The sequence below is a fragment of the Pistacia vera genome, unplaced genomic scaffold (genome assembly GCF_008641045.1).
Source record: "Pistacia vera cultivar Batoury unplaced genomic scaffold, PisVer_v2 Contig430, whole genome shotgun sequence".
NCBI lineage: Eukaryota > Viridiplantae > Streptophyta > Magnoliopsida > Sapindales > Anacardiaceae > Pistacia > Pistacia vera.
In genome coordinates, this window is record NW_022196258.1 from 1815986 (window position 1) to 1840983 (window position 24998).

Sequence of the window (24998 nt, forward strand, 5' to 3'; positions counted from 1 at the left end):
GGGGTGGGTTATTCGATATCATATTTACACTTACCAAATCTATTAGGTTTATAATGATTTATGTGTGCACGGAAATTATTATGGACACTTGGGTTAAAAAAAAAAAAAAAAAAAAAAAAAAAAGAATGAGCACTGATGGCAAAAATCATAACCTTAATAGATCCATCCAAGTTTTTACCTTTTTTTTTTTTTTGAGTAATAAATGAGTTTGGTAATGTGGCAGCGTGTCAGTATCCTTATCTATCCCTTTTACTTGGGGATATTTTTAAAATAATCAAAAGGAAGGGGTTAAATTGAAATTGAACCACAATGTTAAAATTCGGCCCAAGGATGGTATTTTGATATGGAGTTGAAGGACATGGATGATGAGGATGATGAAGTTAAGTTGGGCTACATGGTTCCACATATTAGGCTTTCAGCATGGCCCATTTTTAATTTGTGAAGTGAACCATCTGGTCGACCCAAACAAAGCCCAAACATTCTACTTTTGTCTAATAAAATAATAATAAAAAAACGCATCATATATAACACGAATTAAGAAGGTTAGAAGTTGTATTTATTCTACATCGTTAAATTGGTGGACTGTTATAGTATATATAACAGTCCTTGAAATTTGGAACCGGAATCGGAACCGGAACCAATGGTTCCTTGAAATTTGGAACTAGAATCAGAACCGACGGTTCCGGTTAGTAGGTACCTAGAACTAAAACCTGTAACAACGGTTTCGGTTTCGGTTCTAGGTATCCTGTAAAGTTCATGACCCCCCAAAAGTTTTTAAAATGACAAAAAAACCCTTAAAAACTTACAAATACCCCCCACCTGGCACCTGGTAACAAAAATAAAATTACAAATTATAAATTCAAAATTACAAACCTCATTACTTTGTAAAGATAGATTCTCAAAAGTTAAACCAACTTACTTTAAATGTTATGAAATATAAATATAAATGTATTCACATTACTTTTTCTACAAAATTTTTTGTTAATCCCCCTACTTTTTAATTTTATTTTATATTAGTCTTAGCTTCCGATTTCGGTTCCAAAAATTTGGAACTGGAACCTACCCATTGATGGCCAGTTCCGGGTAGGAACCGGAACCAAACCCCGGGTACTCGCAGGTTGTGGTTCTAATCGATTCTTTTGAACATCCCTAAATTATATATGGTTGGACTCACTCCTCTGTTAAACTAATTTTTGAAAGTGAGTTGGGTTTTGGTGTTAGAAGTTGTACACGCAGGACGAGAGTTCCCCAATAACAATTCAAACACAAAACCAAAAATTTCTTCATGAAAAGTTCGAATAAACTTAAGATAATTAAGACAGAACAATCATATGCAGTAATTCAGATGTGATTTTATTAAAAGTTTACTTAAAACTTTTTCACTAAGAGTAATACTAGTCTTATAAGGAGGCATACAAAGAGTCAAATCTAACCTTTAAAAGAAGGGAAAAAGAGAAAGAGAAAGGAACAATCATGAATTTTAAGGGCTAGATTTGACTCTTTGAACGACTCTTTGTAAGGTTAGTATTACTCTTTCACTAAAAGATCACAAAAGAAGAAATCGGCCAATCCTCCACCACAATCACAATAAAGAGAAGCAAATCAAGATTGGCCATGCATGACATGAGCACGAGGGTTTACATGTGACAAGTTCAATTGTTTTGACCATTCAACAGACATTGAGATTTGAGACTTTTCAATCAAACTGGATTGATTTGCACTCATTACCTAACTTTTATTTTTATCACTCGGCCCCCTACCCTCACCCATCACAATTTCTCAGACCCTTGAGAGAAACTCGATCCATTCCCAAAACTAAACCTCTCATTAACTTGGTTTGGAGTTTATCGAGGAACCCACATTTCCGGGGGTTTGAATTCCCAGCCTAACATTCTTGTTTTGTAGCCGATTCTATAACATTACACCAGCATTGTCGGTCCAAGCTCCAAGGGGCCACCCATTAATGTGATCTCTACAATTTTATTCTTCCTATTTTGTATGATCAAGAACATATAATTAAGTGCCGGTTTAATATAAAATTTAAATGTAATTACTTATTTTTAATACAGTATAAGGAATGTTAAGAATTTTAAAAAATATATTTGATTGAATGTTGCTGGTGCCAAAATTCCACATCGGTTAGGAGATGAGGGCCACCCTCGCCATCCATATGCGTTTTTTTCCTGGATAAAACTGTGCAGGAAACCACCTATTCTGGTTCATACATTGTTCAATCACAAATAAATTTTTAACTATGCCCATTTAAGAGCGAGTCTATCGTTTGACAAGGATCTTCCTCCTACCAAGAGTGTGAGAAGACCTAAAAATTAGATGATTGCACAGATTGAGTGGACGAGAAATGGATATGCATGCATCCACGAAGCGCCATTAATGCGAAATCTCATTTATGGGATTCTCTATCCTTCTATATCAGACAGCAAGAATCAAAAACTTGAACAATAATTGGTAAACGACATATTAAAAGCCAGTTCCCATCCATATGGTTTTCAATTTGATTGTATCTGTATGTAGTTGAATTTCTGCATGATGGTTGGGAGAATGATTGTTGAGGCCCCATGCAATGCACACGAGGGCGTTCGTTCCTGGCTGGATCCAACTGGCCGATATCTTAAATGCCATTGCTATGTACAAAATATCATTGTCCATCTGCTTGCATTTCTTTAATTTCGATCCTCTATCTGTTCTTGTGATATGAAGGGTCAAATGGTTAGGTTCTACCCAATAAAGATTGAATTTTAAGAGAGGGTTCCACTTTGATCTTGCGAAATTCGGAGCAGTTAATGACCTGGGACCATGCTGGTTTAAGTAGATTAATAAGTAACATATTAATCTAAACCTATTCCGACATCAATATGTTATTTACGGTCACTCTAAAATTGCATCGACAGAGATCATGAGGAAAAGCCTATGATGATGCTAAGATTGACTTGTAATCGGCTAAAAAGACTATATACGTAATTACAGATCATCTCTCCTGTGATATTGTATTATGTCAAGAGAGGTGATTTATTTTTGTTAGTGTCAAAGTCTTACATCGGTTAAGAGACGAAGACATTGATCGTTTATATAGTATAAAGACACTCTCAACTCTTACAGATGTCTTTTCATAACAAAATCATACGGAGTCATAAGATCTAAATCTGATAATATCTATATGAATCCATCTACCTTCTCTCATCCCCGTCTTTGGGTATGCAAAAAACTAGTTGGGAAAGTATATTTTTCCTTTAATAAGGATTATTGGAAACAAGTTATAGGATTCATTATCTTCATTAATGAGGTTGGAAATAATGATAATCATATGCTAACAATAAACAAAAATCGTCTTTTTCATATCATGTTGTAATATAATAAAAGAATTATTGAGGGCTTCTAGGTGTACACGCACGCTGAAAGAGACTGGGTGGCTACCTCGGTCGGTCACAATCAGAAACGACGATCGAGAGTCGTCAAACGTCAACCTTTTTCTTCCAGCCTGTCATCTCTTGAGCCACATTCATCAAACACAAACTCTTCCTTCCTTCTCTTCATCAATTGTGCCTGAACTACTTCTCCAATGAATGGACGACTCTAGTGAAACGACAGAATTACTCCCAGAGTTATACCAATGAAGTGATAAAACCTTTTGGAATTATTCATTTTGGTTGATCAGTTTATTACTGATTTGCATTGTTTATGTAGAAGTTAAACTAAGCGAATTGAAAGACTGTAGTATAGACTGCAACCCCAGTCGTCATATGCTTGGTGTCTTCAAAAAGAACACCGAGATTTTCAGAAGTTTTGTTAACTTCCAGATGGTCAATTTGCTGTCACTTTGTTCTTTCATTTATCATCCGTTTCAGGATCCCATATTTGTATAAATGTCAAAAAGATTGATCAAATCAAGTTACATTTATTAATATAGCAAATGGGGTCATGTTTTTTTTTTACATGGATTTCTCTTTCTTTTACAGCTATCTTAGTTCCAGGGAACAATCAGAATATCGATCGGCTCAATTTCATGCAGACAAAACTAGAAAATACACAAGTAACTTATTGGGAGAATGACATTTTCCCAACTAAGGTTTCGCAAAACGACACTTTTTCACCCGTCAAATTTCAAAATGACACTTTTTCACCTTTTCTGTTAGTATTTTTTGTTAATATTGATTGAAAAGACAAAAATACCCTTTAATAGTTTATTTCTTAATTAGTTTATTTTAAATTAAAATTTAGTTAAATCAAAATCTTTACTCGATTATTTATTAGTTCAAATATTAAAATATATTTTTTCCTTTGTTTATTTAATTAATTAGGACTATTGATTTTTTATGTTAATTAGTAAAAACGAAAAAATATTATATTATGAAAAATATTATAAATTTAGTAGATTATTGAATAATAGTGATGATATTATAAAAATAAATATTAAGGGCTCCATTTGGTTCAAAATTTGGGGGTTTTGGGAAAAGTTTTTTGAAAAAAGTTAAAAAAAAGTGAATTGGGTGGGTATTACGATGTAGAATTTATAAATTAATAAAATACCTTTTATGTTTATTTTTTTTACAAAATACCCCTTATAATAAAACATAAAAGTTAACAAAATACCCCTAACCCACCCTCAAACACCCCAGCCGGCGACCACCACCAGAGGTAGCCGGAGTCGCCTTATGGGCGCATACCGGTTGGATCTTGCCGGTCATGCGTCGCTATGGCCTTTTCCGGCCAGATCACGGTGGATCTGGCCGAAAAAGGCCAGATCTACGTCAGATCTGGCCGTATTTGCTCTCAACGACGGCCAACAACGGTCGTCGTTGAGGTCACGAAAAGCAGCTTGTTGGCCGTCGTGACCGACTGTTACGGCCAAAGATCTGGCCGTCAACGGCCAGATCTTTGGCCTAGATCTGGCCTTTCCGGCCAGATCCACCGTGGATCTGGCCGAAAAAGGCTAGATCGGTGCACTACCGGCCAGATTCAGCCGGTAGTGCGCCATCCTACCAGATTCCGGTCATTTTCCGGTGGTGGTGGCCGGAATCTGGTAAATGTGGATTATTGGGTGTTTTGTGAATTTAAAAAAATATTTAGGGGTATTTAATTAAATTATCAAATTTAAGGGGTTTAAAAAAAGTTGAATAATATTGGGAGTAGTATTCCCAAAAATCTGAGTTTTTGGGTATTTTACTGTTTAACTTTTTTGGGAATACTAAAAGTAGTATTCCCAAAACTGAAACAAACGCAACCAAGGTTGTTTAATTTTAATGTCACTCTTAACTTTGTTGATGGGGCAACTATTTTTTTTTTTTTTGACTTTTTGGCCAATTAAAAAATAATAAGAAATTTATAAAATCAAATGTTTAAGGGAATTTTTGTCTTTTCAGTGAAATATTAACGGAAAACATAACAGAATCTAACAAAGGGTGGGAAAGTGTCATTTTGAAACTTAAAGGGTGGGAAAAGGTCGTTTTGCCAAACCTTGGGTGGGAAAATGCTGTAACTTATTCCAAAAGTGTCTATTTCTACCAGGAGATATATACCTAAAGGACAAAGGAATAAAAGATATTATAGACTACGAGTTTAGAATGACACTTTACAAGAAGTGACAAAAAACTTTTAAATGGGTAGATTAGAATTTGTAGCTATCTGGAACAGGTGCTAACTACAAAGAGTAAACGAGTTTTTCCCACCCAAAAAATTTTAAAATACCACTTTTTCACCCAAAGTTAATATTCTGATTTCCGTTACTACCCAAAGCCAATTCCAATAGTGAAAATCATCTCCGCCACCATCATTTAAACCTTCAATCTCCTTTCTGTAAAATCTCTCTCACTCCTGTATTTGATTTCTCATCGATTATCGGCCACCGTAAAGCTAGAATTTCCTATTCTTAGCTAATTTCTAGCAGATTTTAGTGTCGAATATTCAATCGATTACCATCATTCAATCTATTGTCTTCCGCTCTACAAAACCCCTCTTAACTTGGTTCCTAGTAACTCGCTGAAGGCCGAATGAGAAAATGAAATGTATTTTGGGTATTATCATAATATAAACTTTGGGTGAAAAAGTGATATTTTGAAAATTTTTAATGGGAAAAGGTCATTAAGGCAAACCTTGGATGGGAAAAAGTTGTTTAGTCTAACTACCAACTCTCCATCGTTTGTCCCCAGAAAAAAACCCAATTCAGAAATTATTAATTTATTCAATTTTTGGTAATATTAAGGGTTACTTAACAATTAATTAGCATTAAATTCATCTACATAATTGGAGCAAACCTAGACCTTTGGATCTACCATGTCATTAAAGGTACCAAAACCTACCTTTCCCTCTCCCTTTTCAGCTATAAATAGACATTGCCATGCGGTCGAATGAAGTCAATCCAGAAGCAGAAATTTATCAGCATTTTTATTCTTCTGAGTTGTTATTTGTAACCTTGGCAAAATGGCGGCAAAGTTCAACAATATTGAAACTCAGGTGCCGGAATCTGACACTGATATGAACATCCCTGGAATCCAAACCCAGGCGATTGTGCAATCACTCTACAGTGCATTGGCTCATGGGGACATGGACACCGTGTCCAAGCTTTTAGCAAGTGACCTGGAATGGTGGTTCCATGGACCTCCAAAATGCCAATACATGATGAAGCTGCTCACTGGGGAGTCGAGCCAGGCCACGTTCAAGTTCGAGCCAAGAAGCATAGATATGGTTGGCGATTCGGTCATTGCTGAGGGATGGGAAGGAGCAAAAGCTTATTGGGTGCACGTATGGACTGTGAAAGATGGTCTGATAACACAATTCCGAGAGTACTTCAATACATGGCTCACCGTGAGGGACCTGCGGCCACCGCGTTGGGAAATTAGACAAGTGAACCACACTTTGTGGCAGAGCCAGCCGCGGGATCTTGCACGCCGCTCGTTGCCTGGCGTTTTGCTTGCAATTTAGTGGCTGAAGACAAGACAGGCCCTAAAATGAATCAATGGACCTACCTGATTAGATTATCTATATTTTGTGATGTAAATTATGTGAATGTGACCAATGTATTACTGCATTTGGGCTTTTAGAATTATCGTTAACGAGAAAGGTGGCTTAGTGATTATCTTCTTAAAACTTGAAAATTACTAACAGTGGATATCCTGAGGACTAAACAAGTTGATTCGCAGATTCGGCTGACGGGTTTTCACTTTCAGGGCCATGAGTCTGATATGGCGGCAACTGTCAATTACGAACAAAAAGCAGAATAAATAATAGAGATCTGACAATTGGTTTAGAAAGTCTGGTCTATTCAATCATTAAATAAACATCTTTTTATAGAAATTTTTAGATATGAACACTAATCTTGTTAATGTAATTTAGGTAAAGCAGAACTTCCTAATCTGAAAATCAGTTTGACTGACATGGGAGACTCGAGTTTGAAGCTATAGCTTACATTTGTTGACTGGATGAGATGTATCATCAAATACCCTTCACAATCCAAATGAAAGGTTCTATACGATTGAGATGAAGCTAAAATTGCAGTGGACCTAAGAAGGCAATAATTGGGAGAAACAGAAAAATGCATGATCGTAACATTACAAGCAATCTTGATATCAATCTCTTTCTCTTGCCGGATTCATGTTACAAATGAAAGCTCTTGTTTTTGATAGGGTGGTACATATGATGAGCGACCACTAGGGAGTCAAAGCGTGGCCACATTTGAGTCGGAAAAGAAATTAGGCATCATAACCTCACCTTGTTGCAGGGCCAGCCCAGGGAATCTTGAAAGTGACCAAAGTGTTTGGGATTGGAGGCCTCATTGGAGCTGGAGATGCCTGAAATTGGACTTAAATAACACCATTTTATATCATATCTATTTGACAAACTGTATATTATATGACCATTATCATGTGGGCTATATGGCCACAACTAGCTCTCGTTACTAGAAAAAAAGGGGAACAGAGAATAGGGATTTCAAAGGTTCCATGACTTCAAACTATAGCTTACACTGGCCTGTATGTGACTGGTGTCTGGTTTTGTGTGCTTCATTTGTCTATTGTTAATTTATGTTGTCATGAATAAATATATCATTTGAAAACAACCATACTGACATTTACAGTCATGTTGATCTCTGACTTGTGTAATATGAATGGTGGCGGAAGGTTGAAACTTTCAGCGTCAATACAATTCTAAGCTAATGCCATGAAGTCAGAAAAAGAATCAGAGGTTTTCCAACAAAATTCAAGAGTTGGTAAGGATTCGTCGTATTACGCATACTAGAAGGTGAGTGGGAAAATGAAAAAGAAAAAGAGGGAATTTATAGAAATTAACATACCGTTCTACAGATTTCTCCACCCAAAAAGCTACAAAGCTGGGTGTTTGTCTTTAAATGTGTCAATAGTAATCTACTCTTTACAGTTTTTGATTGGTATTGTCTTCTCTCAGCATTGATGGCCAAACAGGAGGCTTCATATAATTGTCATCATCCTTTGAGGAATAGTCTACTTCCAGATTTAAGAGCTGTCTATGTGGACTATAGTGATCCATTGGAAATCTGCCTGGACTTGGAGAATTTTCAGTCCCTAACCTGGACGGTCCAGGGCTATCCCAAATGGGAGAAGTTGGACTGGATCTGAATTGAACCGATCCATCTTCACGCCGTAATGGAGACAGGGTTGGTTGGTCATGTTCATCAGTTTGTTTCCTGCAAAACTTATCTTCCAGAATATCATAATAATCAGCTGTTCGGACTTCCTGAGCAAGAGAGCACCAACAACAGAAAAGCCATTGAGCACAATCCGCAATGTCTGGCTTTCCACAACATGAGTTATTTGCTGGCAAATTGAATCTCTTTCTCATTTGGATCCTCCAGAAGCCACCATAGAGGACACCAAAAACACAAAGAATTACACCTGTTAATCCCAAAGCTTCCCTGACAGTCTCATTATCAATATTGACAGCAGCCAAGTTGAAAATCCAAAATGGTGCCGTGCAAAAGAGGAGGAAAGTTGCAAAATGAACATACATATTCCCGAAACCAAGTCTTTCCAGGTTCCACCCTAAAACACAAAAGCTACAGAAAACAGAAAGATATGCTACAACAATATCATCCCAAATGTCAAATAACCCCCCTCTCCATACAGGTGCATGCTCAAGAGTTCTGTGCTCATTTCTTGATGCAAATGAAAATCGTTTCTCCAATGACAACTTCCAGCTGTTGGGATTGCCTGTACTGTTCATGAAAGTTTGATCCTGAGCTTCTGGATCAACTTGTGAATCATACTCCTTTCCTAGTGGGCTAACAATGGAGTACACACCTGCAGCCGCAGGAGCAGCAATGGCAACACTGAGGCAGATAGCAACACCGATAGCAGGTCGTTCAGATCTTCTGTATCCTAAATTAAGGCCACATAGTGCATACTGAGCAAAGCAATTCAAATGGAGTAACAAAACTACCACCATCATATGCGCCCATTCATGGGGCTTGTAAGTGCCATTCTTACAGTATATTTTTCTAAGTGCAGTGACATCCTTTGGATTCCACCGTATCAGGAGTACAAAGTGGTGAAACCGCTTTGGGTGTTGGTATAGACACATAAGAGTAAAGAGAGCATTAAGGATTTGATTATTGACCTCAAACCAGGCATCTCGCTCTGACTTCTTTGATAGGACACCATTAAGCATTCCTGTCATAACAAGAAAAAGGATTGCTCCAGAGACGGCAACGCAAGTTATCCATAAAAAGAGAGTCATGTTCAAAGGATTCTTGATCCACTCTTGGCAGATTTTTGATAGAGATGTCCAATCAATTTTCTTAGCAAGGATCCCACTGAAACGTTGTCGGAACCGTTGGCTGGTAGAAGAGGGTACAGAACGTGATATATCATCTTTTTCTTTAGCAATCTGCCGAAATTTAGATGTTGGAGAATGTAAATTGCCACTGGAACCCACTTTCAGTAAGTTAAATTTACTGGAAATAATTGCCAATTTAACCTGACTCCTCGTTCTAGGCTTTTCATCGTTCAGCAAACCCTCTTCAGACATTGAAGTTTCAACAGAACTTTCTCCATTACAACCATCAGAAGCCCCAACGGAAGGCATTTTATCATGAACTTCAGCTAAGCCTACTCCATCTCTGTTTGAAACCATTATACCTCAATTTTTCAGTTCTTGAGTTTCTTATGATCCAAAATTTCTTAACAACCGAGCCAAAAATCACTGCTACCGTCTACACCATGATGGCGCCGCCACCACCAGAGGAATCCAAAATCTATACTACTTTTCGTTCACAATCTTCTACAAGTTCATGCTAGAAAAAAATAATAAAATAAAACACAAATCATATACTACTAAAATTGATCATTGCAAGAGTTCCTGAAAAATTTTCAAAAGCACAAATAACATTCTGAACAAATCAAACCACAAGTCTTTCGATTAAAAACAAAACCAGCTCAAATTGAAAACAAGATAAACTTCTATTTACATTCTAATCAACTCAAAGAAGAAGAAGTTTTCAAAATTAAAGCAGGAGTAGTCGATGGCGATCAAAATTCACAAAAAAAAAAGAAAAAAAAAAAACCTTACTCTCATCAACAAGTCCAAGTTTTGGTAATAAACCTGGGAACAATATCACATTAAAGACAAAAATACAACATAAACTTTATCACATACCCAGAATGTGAATCAACATTACCAGGAAAAGAATTAAAATTCAAATTCACAAATGTTGGAAGGAAAACGTTAAAACAAAAATTCAAAGCGTTAAAACTTAAAACTCATACCTAAGGTTGGTCGGGTCATGAAACAAAACTGGAGTTTGTCTCATGCTCTTGTTTCCATACTTGAAACAGAAGCTTTCTTTTAACCAAGTCCGGCGGTGACACAACACAACACAATACAACAACACATCAATAAACCTCGGTTACAAAAGCTGAGAATTAAATTGACTAGTAGTTTATTATTATTAACATCATTAAAGAAAGAGAGAAAGAGAAAGAGAAAGAGAGGGAGAGCGGCACTTCTTTTTTTGAGTTTCAAATATTTGGAAACAGAAACGGCAGCAGTTTTTTGTTTTTTTGTTGTCACTTTTTCTTTATTGTCTTGTTGTGTTGCGTCTTTAGACTCTTTACTCTTTCCTTAACACGGTTTCACGGACTCCCGGATCCCAAAAATAAATTAAAAAAAGAAAATAAAATTATTGGTCAAGAAACGTGACCTTTAACTTTATTCTTTTACTTTTCTTGATATTCTCATGGGTGATTCATTTCGCACTAAGTTCGTGGTAGCCTCGTTCCAATTGTGAGTACAAAACGTTTAAACTATGAATAGCCATTTATGTTATTTATTTAATGGTGTGATTTGGTTTTAAAACATTTGGATTTAGATGATAAATTAATCTTAATTGGGTTTTTTTTATTGTTGCGATAATCTTATAAATTGTTCGTGTTTTTTTCTATTTGTTTCTGGAAGACGGCTAAGAATTAGAAAGTCAAAAGTAAATCTTCTTTGCTGTTGGACATTGGAAATGTGTTGGCAACCTAGATGTACAAGTTTCCACCCTTTTATTCGGCTATCTGGTCGCCGTAACAAGGAACAAAAAAACACGATTCACGACTCACGGTGATAGGCATATTAAGACATAAGTAGAAAAAAAATTATTTAAAAAAAATAAACTTTTTCATATTATTAATTGAGTAAATGATTTTTTCTCGTTAAAGGTTTGCCTTAACGACACCTTCCCATCTAAAAAGTTTTAAAATATCACTTTTGTTTATATTCAATTAATACTTAAAATATATTTCACTTTCTCAAATAGCGATAGGATAAAAGGGTTTTTGTAGAGTAAAAGTCGATGGATCGAATGGTGATGATTAATTAAATATATCATTGGAATAAGTTGAAAATCAGTTAAGAATAAGAAATCTTAAATTTACGATGGCCGACAATCAACAAAAAATCATGTGCTGGAGTGAGAAAGATTTTATAGAAAGGAGATCGAAGATTTAAATGGTGGTGACGAAGAAAATTTTTGCCACCAAAATTGGTTTTAAGTAATAACGAAATATTAACTTTGAGTAGGAAAGTGGTATTCAAAAATCTTTGGGTGGGAAAAAGTAGTTTACTCTTATTAGTATAATAAAAATTTTAGTGCACAAAATGACAAAAGTATTATCTTTGCCTAAGATTTACCTAAGTAGTGGTGTCGGTAGATTGATGTGGCTTGTGAGATAACTTCTCATAGATTAATTGAAATACGCATAAATTAACTTAAACATCTTAATTAAAAGAAAAAAAAAAATTAATTAATTAATTTATTTAAACAAACCCACTAGTTCATTTACCTCTTCGCATCAATGGATAATCATGGCATGTGGGGTGATAAATCAACGTTTTAAATTTAAAATTTAAAATTTGCATGGTTGACAGTTAGCATATGGCGAAGTCATCAATACAATGCCCTTTGTAATAGATAATACAGCAAATTAAGCAACAAATCGAAAGCGAAATCCAACCAAAATTACAGCATTTAATTTACTTATTAACGAGATAACAGCCAACTCTGGACACTTGGCAATAACTTCTTCGTTAGCCAGTTCAAAGGCAACAACACACCAAGCCACCGATGTCTCCATAATAAACCAGACGGGTAGATACAACAAACTTATACGAACCTTGCTGATCCCAGATCAAGCAGTGTACGGAAGAACTGATGGGGATACATGGGAGGTTGTTCAGCTAGTGCCTGAGACGTGTACAAGTACAACATAATTAAATATGTTAGCAGTCATGTAAGTAGTATCTTTGTCGTGAAAATTGAATTATTTTACTGTTTTATGAACTAAAATATTTCATCTGTAAGGTGACAAACTTGGTGTATACAGATGTTATGTTTGACACCAAGCCAGTTCACCAAAACAATATAAGATAATATGCGACATCTAAATTAGGAGTCATAATTTTACCTGATGTATCAGGACAGTGGATGGAGTCATTCCAGGAACAGTATTCACCTCTATGATCAATACCTGAAAAGAATGAAATTGACCATGGATTAAATACGAAGTATCTGAATCATTCATCAAGAAACAAAACCTAAATGGCAAAGGATTCACTTAAAATCTTCTTATATCCAATCAAGCAGGTGCAGAGAGAAGATTACATCTGTAGAGAAAAATGATAATGCTATCCTTTCATTTGGACATATGGAACATGGTACGTATCGAGAAATCTAGGTTTAAAGAATATACTAAACCACATTAAGAGTTGATATAAACCATCTCACGCACATTCATATTTCATAATGTACACGGCAGAAGTCTGTCAGTGCAGACCTAACGCATATCGAAACTCCTAACGAGGAAAATTTGGAAAACGCTTGTCATATACTATAAAATTGCCAAGAATCCTGTTGTAGTTCATTCTAATGATTGTACATGTATTACATTACATTTAGAATGATAAAAAAGAAAATAAACATAAGCTTACATCGTGCTTTTTTATTAAAGGAAAAGGCAAAAAAACGTCCTGTGAATCACAAAAGTCAACATACCTCTCCACTATCAGCATTGACAAATGCATCAATTCGTGAAAATCCTTCTAATTGCAGAGTGTTCGCAATTAGTTCAATGTGTTGTTTACATTTCTCCAGAGCCTCATTCCTAAATCAAAAAGACAATACATAAATAATTCAACAAATTACTGATCCAAAATGGAAAGAAATTTTGAAAAGAAGAAATAAAACCGAATGGAAGAGCTTGGCACAAGCCTTGTACAAGATATTCAATCAAGTTAATATGGGGAAATGAAAGTTAAACATCTGAATTCAGTCTTAAAACGATAGCACTTATATTATCAATTCCCATCCTCTACAGAATGCGTATCTTCTTTTGACAGCCTAAAAGTAAATTTATGAATGCGTAACTTTTCAACTGGCTGAAGCAGAGTAATGTGATTGAATGCTTCTTTCAAGAATGAAATGTGGTATAATAGAAGCAGCCATAGTGCATAAATGTAAAATCAAAAGGTCAGGGTTCTTAACGAACCTAATAATTGATGCTGGAGGTGGAGTGAGATTAATGCCAGTTCCACCTGTCAAAAAATACATACACTAATACGTGAAAAACTGCTTTTGTATACAAAATTTTCAGGTCCCATTTTTCCCTTTTTTCTTTAAAACATACGAGGCAAATACATAGTGTAAGAATACAAAAATTTAGTCAAACTCTAAAGAAGATATTTGATAGAAATGTTCTCATACTTATTAATGAGCTTGTTCAAATACTAGAAATGCGCAGTTTGATAATTTGCTAAAAAATTGAATCATAGCCTAAGTGATGCCATTGGTACATCTAGATGATTTGAAGGTTGCAGACCAAAAACTCCAAAAAAGAGAAGTCCAATGGGAAAGATTAAGCCATAAAAAATCGTGAATGAAATGCACCTTGAAATTTTTCCTCAAGTGATAAGATGTCACCAGTTTCTTTGACAGTAACACTAGGCATCAATGAATGCATTGATCCACATTTTCCTATTACACCAACTGTAACTTCTACCCACCGACTGTCTCCTTTCCACAATAGGCGATGCGCATTCTCATTTGTGGATTTTGATGAAAATACTATCTCATCAGTCTCAATAAAAGGTTCAAAGATCAAGAGCTCTGGAGAAGGGTTTGGCATCTCAATCATTCCATGTGCCTAGAAAGTATTCAAAAAAGAAATAAACAGGTCATAAGATAAAATCTTGCTGATGTTATTGTGGACAAAATGGTAACGTTGAAGAACGTTCAATTTTTTTTCCATTTTACGACAAAAATTAATGCATATGCTCAACAATTAAAAGAATTGTACATAAGAGAGGAGATAGTCATTAAGATCTTGTTTATCTATTTCAGAGACTTCACAGGACCCACACAAATTCTATTACCTAACTGTTACACTTAATCATTTTCTAATTGGCATTTGCCAGTAACACTGTCATTAAAAATAAAACATAGACCGCAGGTTGATAATTATTAACATATATTCTAACAAGATAAGGGTATAAACTATTTTGAATGAGACGGCATGAAAGACGAATATCCAGGCTTCTATACCCTTGAAAAACTATTAGGAGGAATACGTAGAAGACACTCCTCCAGTGCTTTCACATACACCGCAAGATCCTCTGCAGAGCTGCATGAACAAAAGAATAAGCATAATATAGATTAAAGCAATTAAAAAAGAGTATTACCATAGATGTATATGATATCAGTTTGAGCAAATGACACATTCACAAACATCACAATCATTCAACAACAGAGACAGGTCAGAAAGAAGAAATAACCAACCATAATCTTGCAACACCAGTTGAGCATCCATCCCTTGCTGGTTTAACACATAAAGTTTCACACTGCAGCTTAGAGGTCAGCTCATGCCAAATCTCAGGTATGGGTATATTAAATAAATCCTCCTTCTTCCTCACATCTTTATTTATTGTAAGTACTCCCATGTCAGCTAGCTGTTAATTTCCAGAAAGAAAATTGCTTGAGTTTAAAAAGCCATTGTTAGGTAATTCCTCAAAAGTTTAACTGTTGGAATTATGGTTATCTAAACAAATTAATAATTGAAGCTATTACAAGAAACGACATCATACATATTACTCGTTACCATACATGATTAAGTGCTAATGATGTTGCAACTTTGTCCATACAAGTTTTAGAAGCCATAACACCAGGACCTTCATACGAAAGGAGTCAAGGGAGGGAAAAAAAAAAAAAAAGAGAGAGAGAGAAAATAAGCACATTTATAAAGAAAAACCAATTCTTCCTCCAAGTGTCAATGAGAATAAACCTGTATAAGGGACTCCTTCTGCCTCCAGCAAGGATTGAAGAGTACCATCTTCACCAATTCCCCCATGAACTGTAGATAACATTGGTTTAGCTCATAATGAAAAAAAAAAAAATTTTGGTTCTTCTACTTCTTTTAACGATACCAACCAAACAGTGAAAGTAACACTCCTACTATGTTAGTGTACTATACACTTCAAGGAGTTCTGATGTAAGTGTAATCTTCCATGATACGTATAGTCAATACGCTTAAAATCATGATTGAATATAGCCAGAGAAAAATATAGAGGAAACAATAAACACTAAGAAGTACATGGACATAGGTGCCAGTTATTGTAGCTAGAAAAATCTCTTGATGTCATACAAAAAACTTGAGACCAAATCCTGCCTTCATTAGAGGGATTGGGAAGGTTAAAAGAGTAAAAAGGTCTAGCCAACTGTGTATCTTAGCCAAGAAAAAGAGAAACAAAAAGAAAAAGCAGTTGAAATCTAACCTGCAATAAAAACTGTTGCCTGAACATCCTTGGCAATCTTGATCCACTCCTCCAATGAAAATCTCTTAGGCAGTTCATCAGCTATATCAAACCCTGTAAACCAACTGTGTTTCTTCAAACCTTCTGTCAGATTATTCATCACTTGGTTCCTTAAGTGAGATGTAAATGCAGCCCGAGCTGGTTCAATTGCTTCAATGCATGCAGCAAGGACTTCCTCAGTTGTGTGTCTCAGCACAAGAGAGTAACTGCGTTTTTTTATTTTTGGGTTTTTTAAGAAGAGAAATAAAATAGCATTATGTTGGACTAACGTAATAGAGAAGGTGAGAGATTACAAAACCCAAGAGTTCATGAATTTCTGAAGATTCTAAAATTTACTAGTCATGAAGAGCCTAGAAAGCAAAATGGAAAACCCAAAAAAGCAAAGATGATATATTTAACTGACAAGGTGATATAAAATTGGCAAATCTGCTAAAAACAGCAACCTTAGTAAAGAGGCCAGAAGAATGAAATCTGTACTTACGGTAGTGACCAGACCTCTCTGGAGCTCACATCAGAATCCCTTTTTTCAGGATCTGTACCAGAAGAGTCAATTGAAGGAGCAAGCAAACAAGGAGTTACTTCAATCTGCAGATACACAATATTCCAATTTCAGACAGTATGATGCCTATAGCATACTTCAATCAGAAATTAAAACTTTTATAACATGCAATAATTGCAAGATTTCTTAAACTTACATCGTCGAATCCCTGCAAATTGAGCCATACATTTGTTCCACTCATGAGGGATACTTGCCGTTCTGAAGTGTCTCCTCCAAATATGACAAAAACCTTACGACTACCTTCATATTTGTTGAGTGCTTTAGTAAGATGTGCAGCATTTAATCTACCAGGCAAATGACTTGACAAACTATTGTTTGATACAAGATTGGGAAATCTCGAGCAAGCACGACGAATAACTGTTCGAAGAATGTTTGAATGGGAAAATCCAACCTGAACATGAGAAGGGATCTTTTTGAGGAACAGTGGCAGTTGGAAAAGGATGGATGATACTTAAAACTTAGGACGGAATATATTGAACATGAAAAAGAATCTGTCTAAAATTAATTTTAGGGAAAAATATATAAAACATTTATCAGCAAATACACAAAGATAATCTTCCCTCAAATCTAAGAGTTATGATCAGGAGACTTTCAAACAGGACAAAAATGTTTTGAACTCTCCCAATCCATACTCAAGATCACCAGAGGCAGTTACCAAAGAATCATTTATAATGTACTTGGTTAAAATGCACATTTCATCAACACTATTAAGTATATAGATGATGTGCTGGCCAAATAGCACCATGTGATATATTTTTACTTCAAATCAGCTTAGAGGCCATGATTACAACTTTCATTTTAATGACCATTCAAAACATTATTCAAACTTCCAAGTTACCTTTGATGCTTGCTGAAACAAGAAGCTTGTCTGTTCCATCCCGCTAATCTGATAGATGGAGTTTACATTGATAAGAGTCATGTAAGGAGAATCAATGACAGAATCAGAGTGAAAAAGTTAAGAGATTTATCTCACCAGGTTAATGTCAGTAAATAAAATTGTACCGGATTCAGTTCTCCCATATTTGTTTTCTGAAGATGAAAATACACTTGTAGAAGAAGGCAAAAACCATCCATCAATTCGAGCAAAATCACGTAGTCCAAGCCGTTGGAATAACAGGGATGCACCTTCTTGAATACTTTTAATTACATCAATAGGAAAACGAGGTGGAGTGTGATAAACAACCTGTGAAGTACATAAGCTTCTCTCAGAATCAGAAAGACGAAGGCATGAAAAATAGTTAGTTATATTACATATCACGTATTGAAGGTCAAAACATATTACAGGCATGATAACACCAGATGCAGTGCAGTTGTACCTGTTGTGTTGGAAGATATTTCCGCCGGTAATTAAAAATTGCATCCTTCTCCCTTACATCACCAATGCCATGAAATTGAAGCTCCACCTGGCCATTGATGCCATTATATTAATACCTAATCAATAATTAGGCTAAAGTCTGGGAGATGAGCTATATACAATGACAGTTACAAAACAAATAGTATATCTCATTGCTTTCATAAATCAATTTTTTTATTGTTCTTATTTAGCACAAAGGCAATAACCAGAAGTTTGTATTCTTAAACTTGATATTTTAACTGTTAAACTTCCATCTCATGTCACTAGTTAATTCTTTTTGAAAAAATGGAAAAGTTAACAGCATCCAAATGCACAGTAGTCACAAGCAAACTATGATATAGCAATGGCTCAAGCTTTAATAATTAAAATAATGACAATAATAATAACTTTTAAATCCATGTGCGTATTCTCAAATGCAAATATTAATTTATAGTGAAAAAAACCTCGGTTGGCAGTAAAACAACAGGATGGCAATCAGATCCAGACCCCACATCAAGGACAATGGACGTAAACTCGCTTCCTCCTTCAAGAAATATTTCAACCAGGACTCGATCATCAATCCCCTATTAAAAATATAAAGAACACATGATTCATAAGGTAACATTAAAGAGACCTTCTGATACAATGTACCAGTAAAACATTTTCAGTAAAAGCATGATGAAACAAAAAGAAAGGGAAAGTGTGAATTTGTGATATCACTTATTTTAAAAGAGAAAGACAATGCTAATTCAAATTAAAGTAATTGGTTACTCTTCATATCAAATTGGTCCAATTATTGGTATATTAACAATAAATCTCTGAACCATGCATTAAGTAGGCTTGATAAAATTCAACTACCTCTAAAATAATTTCCTTAGCTTTTTTAAGGGAATCAGTGACACCATATGCAACTGTAACACCAATGCTTGATCCTGCAACTGCTGGTTTTACCTAAAAAAAGATATACTAAGTCAAGATCTGAATTTTATCAACGTGTTAAGATTTTCTGATCGGAATTGTGCCTCACCACAGCTTTCCCTGAGTTAGGATCCAAATGGTTTCTCACAAACCACTTTGATAATTCAGATTCATTCACTTCAGTTCCCTAAGTGCCAGCAGAAAAAACTGTAAGCATACAGATTTAATAATCAAAATCCTTAATTACTTCTTCTTCTTTTTTTTCAATAAGATATAAAAGAATGTATTATATTAAAAACTATACCTGCACTAAGAAACTAGGTACTGTTATGAATCCTTGTTTGCTGAGCTCCAAGGAGGCATTGTACTGCCAACAGATGAAAGGACAATATGTTAGCATCATCTTGTCAAAGCATCCATATTCAATAGCCCTAAATTGACTGATGATGCTAATATAAAAAATTAGCTATCTCAGTGTCTACAAAACCAATGAGTGTAAGATCTGCTATGATGATATATAAGAACCAATGACTCAATTATAGGATTCAATGCTAAATTATGTCTCATAAATCTATATGAGAACTAAAGTAACTTCTAAAAGGATCAAGAATAAAGTTCCTTCTACCTTATCAAATGCTTGACGACACTCTCTCGATCCTGTGCCAACAAATGGAACATTATATTTTTCCAACAGTTCCTGTAATTCGTCAAACATAACAATATAATCTAAAAATCAAAACCTTCCAAAAAAAGGATATCAAGTAAAATATGTGGATTTCCGTGTGTGAGAATATCATGTACAAAGGATTATACTATAGTAGACCTGAATGCCACCATCTTCACCAAATCGACCGTGTATTGCAGGAAATACAATATCTACAGACGCAGCAAGATGTTCTGCAAATTCAGACAATGACCCAAAACCTTGCGCAAGACTGCATACACAAACAAAAATAATCAGCCTCTTCACATTTTCACTTCTCAATTAACCATAAACAAGTAAATTTCCGACAAATATCATAAAACTAGCTTACCTTTCAAGTTTAAAATCAAAATCTGCAGGTGTATTTGAATATACCTAATAATAAGACTTAAATATTAGTAACACATATATTAGTTACTTAGAACTGTTACTTATTTGATCCTTAATAGTTAATTGTTATAATCACAATAAAATTTTAAAACAAGACTTCGAGAATTTTCTTACTAAAATATTGAACAAACCTGAGCAGAGGAAATTGCGAAGGCATTAAGATCACAGTCAATGTAATAGCAACTCACGTGCAAATCATCTCCCTAATCAAAACGTGAACAGTTAATTATTGGAATATTAATTAAATTATAATTACATAAAAAATGTGTAAGACGAGATACCTGTATGTGATCAAGCACTGATCTAGCTGAGTTAAGAGAAATTCCACGCTCAGCAGAAGGACCTCCACAAATGAGAGCAACTCTCAAAACCCTACCACGTTCTTCTTTCTCCACAGTTCGATCTTCCACCACCTCAGTACTGGCGCGTGTAACTCCAACTCCCGAACTTGCCATTTTTGAAGAGTAACAACAATTCTTCAACTTCCGATTCAAACTTAAGATATTCGGAGAACGGAAAAGCCGTGTGACGACAGCGTCGTTTCGGTCGCTGCGAAGTAAGCTTAGGCTTGAACCGAACGCGAGTGAAGCCATAGCCATTGGACGATTTAAGTAGAAGCGTTGAGGAAGCCTGATCAAGCAGTGACGTGTTTCATTATGTACACAAATATACAAAGAGTGATAGTAGAGACGAGAGTGAGGATGCAAGTTGAATTTGTTTGTTTTATAAATTTTGGCTTTAAAAATTGGTTTCAGGCGGCAATTGACGCCATATGAGGAAGTGCGTGTTCGTCATTGGCCGTTGGCGCTGTCGTTTTGTGATTGGATTTGTTTCTTAGTACGAGTAATTAATAATGGGAATTCTTGATTAGTGATGACAATGATTAATGAGATTAGCTACACTAATGTAATAAAACAAACTCCTCTAATTAAAAAATGAAGTACCAATTTTTTATAAGACCTGAGATAATTGAATAATTTTAAATTAAAAACAAATTTATACTTTTACATTAATATTATATTGTCTGATGGTGCGTTTATCATCCCCAATTCGTCTAATTGTCTAGATAATCCACGAATATAATCATAGCTATTTTAAGATAGTTGAATAATTTTAAATTAAAAACAAATTTACCCCAATTTGTCTAACAATCTGGACAACTCATGGATATAATCATAACTATTTTAAGATGATTAAATAATTTTAAATTAGAAACCGACTATCCCAATTTGTCTAACTATATGGACAACCCATGGATATAAGCTTAGTTTTGGCTCAACCTGCCAAATAATGTGATTAGACTTCGGACTGCTCGCTTGTATTTTGTTAATGTCATAGAACCAGAGTCGCTTGACCATGGAATCTTGTATTGTTCTGATTAGTTGAATATTGCCTTAAAATAATCCTAAAATTGAACAGCAAGAACAACAACTAATATTTGGAATTGGAATCCTTCTATGAGATAAGTTCTTTATTTTAATCTAAATCTAAGGCTTATCTTTTACCAAAATAAATCTTATGTTTACAAATAAGTTATTCTCACAAATGATCTAAATAGACTGCAGAAGCAGAGCTTTATACATGAACACTACGCTTTTGATGTACAGAATAATTCCAAGCAAAAACAAAGAACGAATGAAGGAAAAATTACTAAACATTAGTGGATCCATTTCAGGTCAAATCGTCTTCCTCTAGTACTTTGGCTTTCAGAGCCTCCTTAACCCGCCATAGAAGTGTAGTCTTCCAAGGATCCTAAGAAACAAAATTTCAAGTCAGACATAAACATTCACCAGAAGTAGCATTTAAGTTACCTTCTTCAGCTACAGAAAATCTGAAGGAAGCTCATTTAAAAAGTAATTGTGAAGAAATTGAATTGAAAAGCAGTTAAGATGAGAAAAGAAAGATATGGATAAGGTTCCATGTTTATAGGGGTAAAAACCAAAGCCTTTTTGAGGGAATCCCAATTGAAAATGAGGCAGATTAAACATGCTCTGGCCCTTCAACATGAAATGGCCTGCACTTCTCAGGATGGTCCAAGTTGAGAAGGGCACCCAAGGAAATTTAAAGCAAATGGCAGAAAGCGATGTACCAGCCGAGTTATGCTGTCGAATTCCTTGACAACATTAGTGAATTTGGTAACATCTTCCTCTTCGATTGCAGTAGCCAAATCCTGACATAAAAATAGTCTCTATGTTCAGCTAAGAGTATGCAATTACTCTAGAAAACAAAGATTGTGACAAACTCCAAACAGAATGGCACATTAAGGTCCTTGCAATACCACAATCAATGCATAAAAGCCACTACTTACAGCTAAAAACTTGTACTCTCGAGTTCTAGAAAATGTTAGATCCAAGTTCTGCACAACCAATTGAAAAGTTCTTAAAAAATTTACTGTTTATATAAAGTTCCATCAATCCTCGAAATAATATAATAATAAGAACCTCATATTGCTCCAAAGCATTGGTTATTGCAACAACATCGCCTCTACAAAGATGGCAAAGGCCAGCATTAAGCAGATGTCCTCTTACTCCATATTTAAGCAAGTTAATGTCGAGTGATTGTCGTGCTATTTTTTCATATATCTCAATCGCCTTCTGATATCTGCAAAATAAAGAGAATTCAGTTCCCTCCACATCACTTCAACTAATATGAGACCAACGGCATAGCTTATGGCTTTCTGGATAGGCCTCTGTGTTGAACTGATGGAATGTACAGCCCCAGAAGTGGATGCACTCTTACCAATTGCTGAAGTCCAATTTGAGATCATGACAATTTCTCACTATAATTACACAAAATTCTCAAATGCAACTTACTGTTCTTGTTGAGCAGAAAATTGAGCAACTTTCAGCTTGCACTGGTTGGCAGAGGTTGTTGCTTCTGCGTTTTCAAAATATTCAGCTGCCCGTTCGAAGTATAGAATAGCCTTCTCATTATTCTTCTCAAGCTCATATAATTCACCAATATCCTAGATGATCAAAAATAGTTATTCAATTCAGCTCAAGTGCTAATTACAAATTATCTATATAAACTCTTGTCGAATTGATGTATCATTACTTTTATATTACCACACAATTCATCTACATTAAATGCTTTGACTTTCTTACTTTCATGTTCTCATTGTGTTATATTAGTTTGTATAAAAAATTTGTAAGAGTAATATTATTTTATTTCAATATCTTTTATCTTCTCATAGAAACACAAGTCCATAATACAGACGCAATATACATACTCAAAATATTGCAGAACGGAGGTGAAGGAGAAAATTCACTCTAGAAGTCCAGGCCAATCAGGAGAAACTATTGATGTATTTTACTGATTTCCTAACGAAATAACAAAGTCATGACATGAAAATGTACCTTGGAATATCTTGCAGCAATGCTGTATCTGCCAATATCCACAAATATATTTACTGCTCGATCCAAGCATGATATAGCCCCTGCTAATACAGAACCGCTATACTGTTACTCTACTTTGGACTTGGAAATAAAAGCACTCAAAAGTGAATTGTTGCTCAAAAACAAGTATGAACTTATAAAAATCTTTTCTAAGTTTAATCTCGGAAGCATAAGACCATTTTTGACCATTCTCGAACTTGAATCATTTGAACTGTACTAAGCTGCTTCTTTTCCTGGACAGAGTTGATTACTTTTCTACCAGCAGTATCATTTGATTTCTAAAACTTCTAAAACATTATAAAACCCCAAAATTCAGAACATCTTTGAACATATTCAGAAAGAAAATGCCTAAAAAAAAGAATTATGTTATCATGTAATTAAGATATTGATTATATGCAGTTAAAGCATTCAAATTAAAGCACACCTTTGTTTGATGTTTTCTTATAGCAGTTTGCAGCATCTACACAAGCAGTGGCAGCTTCATGCTTATTATCCGACTGTACATGGTACACCAAATTAACATTATCATCAATATAATTTCTTTTCTAAAGTCCAGAATTAAAAGGTGGTGTAAAGTGATTCAATACTATGCTTTATTATATGATCATTTAACTGTGGAACATATACCTTCAAGTGACAATCGGACAAGGTGGTGTAAAGTGATCCAGCTCGGTCCCCTGAAGATTAGTAGAGATATCATTAATTATCTGGTTATATGATTAATTAACGTGTTAAACATGATCAAATAGAAGCTCAAAAAATTAATTCATTAATTGCACATACAGGATTTGGCGAGTTTAAAATGGTTGGCAGATTTAGCGTACAACTCAGCAGCATCATCGTATTTAGAGCCGGATAAGCTCCAGCTTTTTATTTTCTTCTCCGCTTTCTTTTCGAATTCTTGAGCTTTCGCGAGATGATCAGACATTTCTTCCTTCAGAGTTCAGACTTCGGCGAGAGGGCGAGAGGTATCGTAAAGGCAAAGTAAAGGGCGTAATGAGCAACAGAAGTAAAAATTAAAATGAGTTGCCAGTTGGATGCTACTATTAATATTCTAATTCTGTTGTAATACACGTGTCATTTATCTAGTTTGTGACACTATGTGCTTCATGTGTTTTAGGAAGTTTAATTTAATGGAGATAGAACAAATGAGCCGGGTTAGGGTTGTTTAATCTGGCCTGGATATATCCTGTCGGATTGGTTGGGCTATGGCGACCCAACAGGTTATTATTGCTTTTTTTCCAAAACCCGTTCAACCCGTCGAGTTGGACAAAAAAAAAAAAAATTTTAATTAATTTTTTTTTTCAAAAACCCATTTGACCCTTAATAATATAGCAGTTTTATAGCTGTTTGAAAAGTCTTTTTGGTCATTTT

At 35.0% G+C, this 24998-nt stretch overlaps 4 protein-coding genes across 5 annotated transcripts; 1 reads left to right on the forward strand and 3 right to left on the reverse strand.

Moving 5' to 3' along the window:
• Window positions 1-6285: 6285 nt before the first annotated feature.
• Window positions 6286-7241, forward strand: LOC116143594 (wound-induced protein 1). Its single transcript, XM_031429052.1, has one exon. It carries the CDS (start codon window positions 6436-6438, stop codon window positions 6934-6936), a length of 501 nt encoding a protein of 166 aa, XP_031284912.1. The 5' UTR covers window positions 6286-6435; the 3' UTR covers window positions 6937-7241.
• On the reverse strand, window positions 7033-10218 carry LOC116143593. Of its 2 annotated transcripts, XM_031429050.1 has the most exons (3): window positions 8303-10218; window positions 7723-7802; window positions 7033-7206 (listed from the first exon to the last, which is right to left on the reverse strand). In XM_031429050.1, the coding sequence occupies exon 1, from the start codon at window positions 10114-10116 to the stop codon at window positions 8380-8382; it is 1737 nt and encodes a 578-aa protein (XP_031284910.1). In that variant the 5' UTR covers window positions 10117-10218; the 3' UTR covers window positions 7033-7206; window positions 7723-7802; window positions 8303-8379. The 2 variants fall into 2 exon arrangements, with proteins under 2 accessions (XP_031284910.1, XP_031284911.1); XM_031429051.1 differs by lacking the exons at window positions 7033-7206; window positions 7723-7802 and adding an exon at window positions 7831-8161.
• Window positions 10219-12338: 2120 nt separating this feature from the next.
• On the reverse strand, window positions 12339-21020 carry LOC116143550. The gene is made up of 24 exons (XM_031429000.1): window positions 20511-21020; window positions 20361-20432; window positions 20171-20214; window positions 19960-20071; window positions 19762-19833; window positions 19441-19503; window positions 19246-19323; window positions 19077-19169; window positions 18683-18802; window positions 18202-18288; window positions 17859-18068; window positions 17724-17771; window positions 17022-17276; window positions 16808-16911; window positions 16288-16532; window positions 15798-15866; window positions 15620-15684; window positions 15296-15465; window positions 15062-15140; window positions 14408-14663; window positions 14010-14055; window positions 13517-13625; window positions 12930-12992; window positions 12339-12709 (listed from the first exon to the last, which is right to left on the reverse strand). The coding sequence occupies exons 1-24, from the start codon at window positions 20826-20828 to the stop codon at window positions 12629-12631; spliced, it is 2859 nt and encodes a 952-aa protein (XP_031284860.1). The 5' UTR covers window positions 20829-21020; the 3' UTR covers window positions 12339-12628.
• A 724-nt stretch (window positions 21021-21744) lies between these two features.
• LOC116143548 (alpha-soluble NSF attachment protein 2-like) lies at window positions 21745-24634 on the reverse strand. The gene is made up of 9 exons (XM_031428999.1): window positions 24408-24634; window positions 24252-24301; window positions 24049-24121; window positions 23586-23665; window positions 23043-23194; window positions 22671-22830; window positions 22538-22585; window positions 22319-22399; window positions 21745-21981 (listed from the first exon to the last, which is right to left on the reverse strand). The coding sequence occupies exons 1-9, from the start codon at window positions 24550-24552 to the stop codon at window positions 21901-21903; spliced, it is 870 nt and encodes a 289-aa protein (XP_031284859.1). The 5' UTR covers window positions 24553-24634; the 3' UTR covers window positions 21745-21900.
• Window positions 24635-24998: the final 364 nt, after the last annotated feature.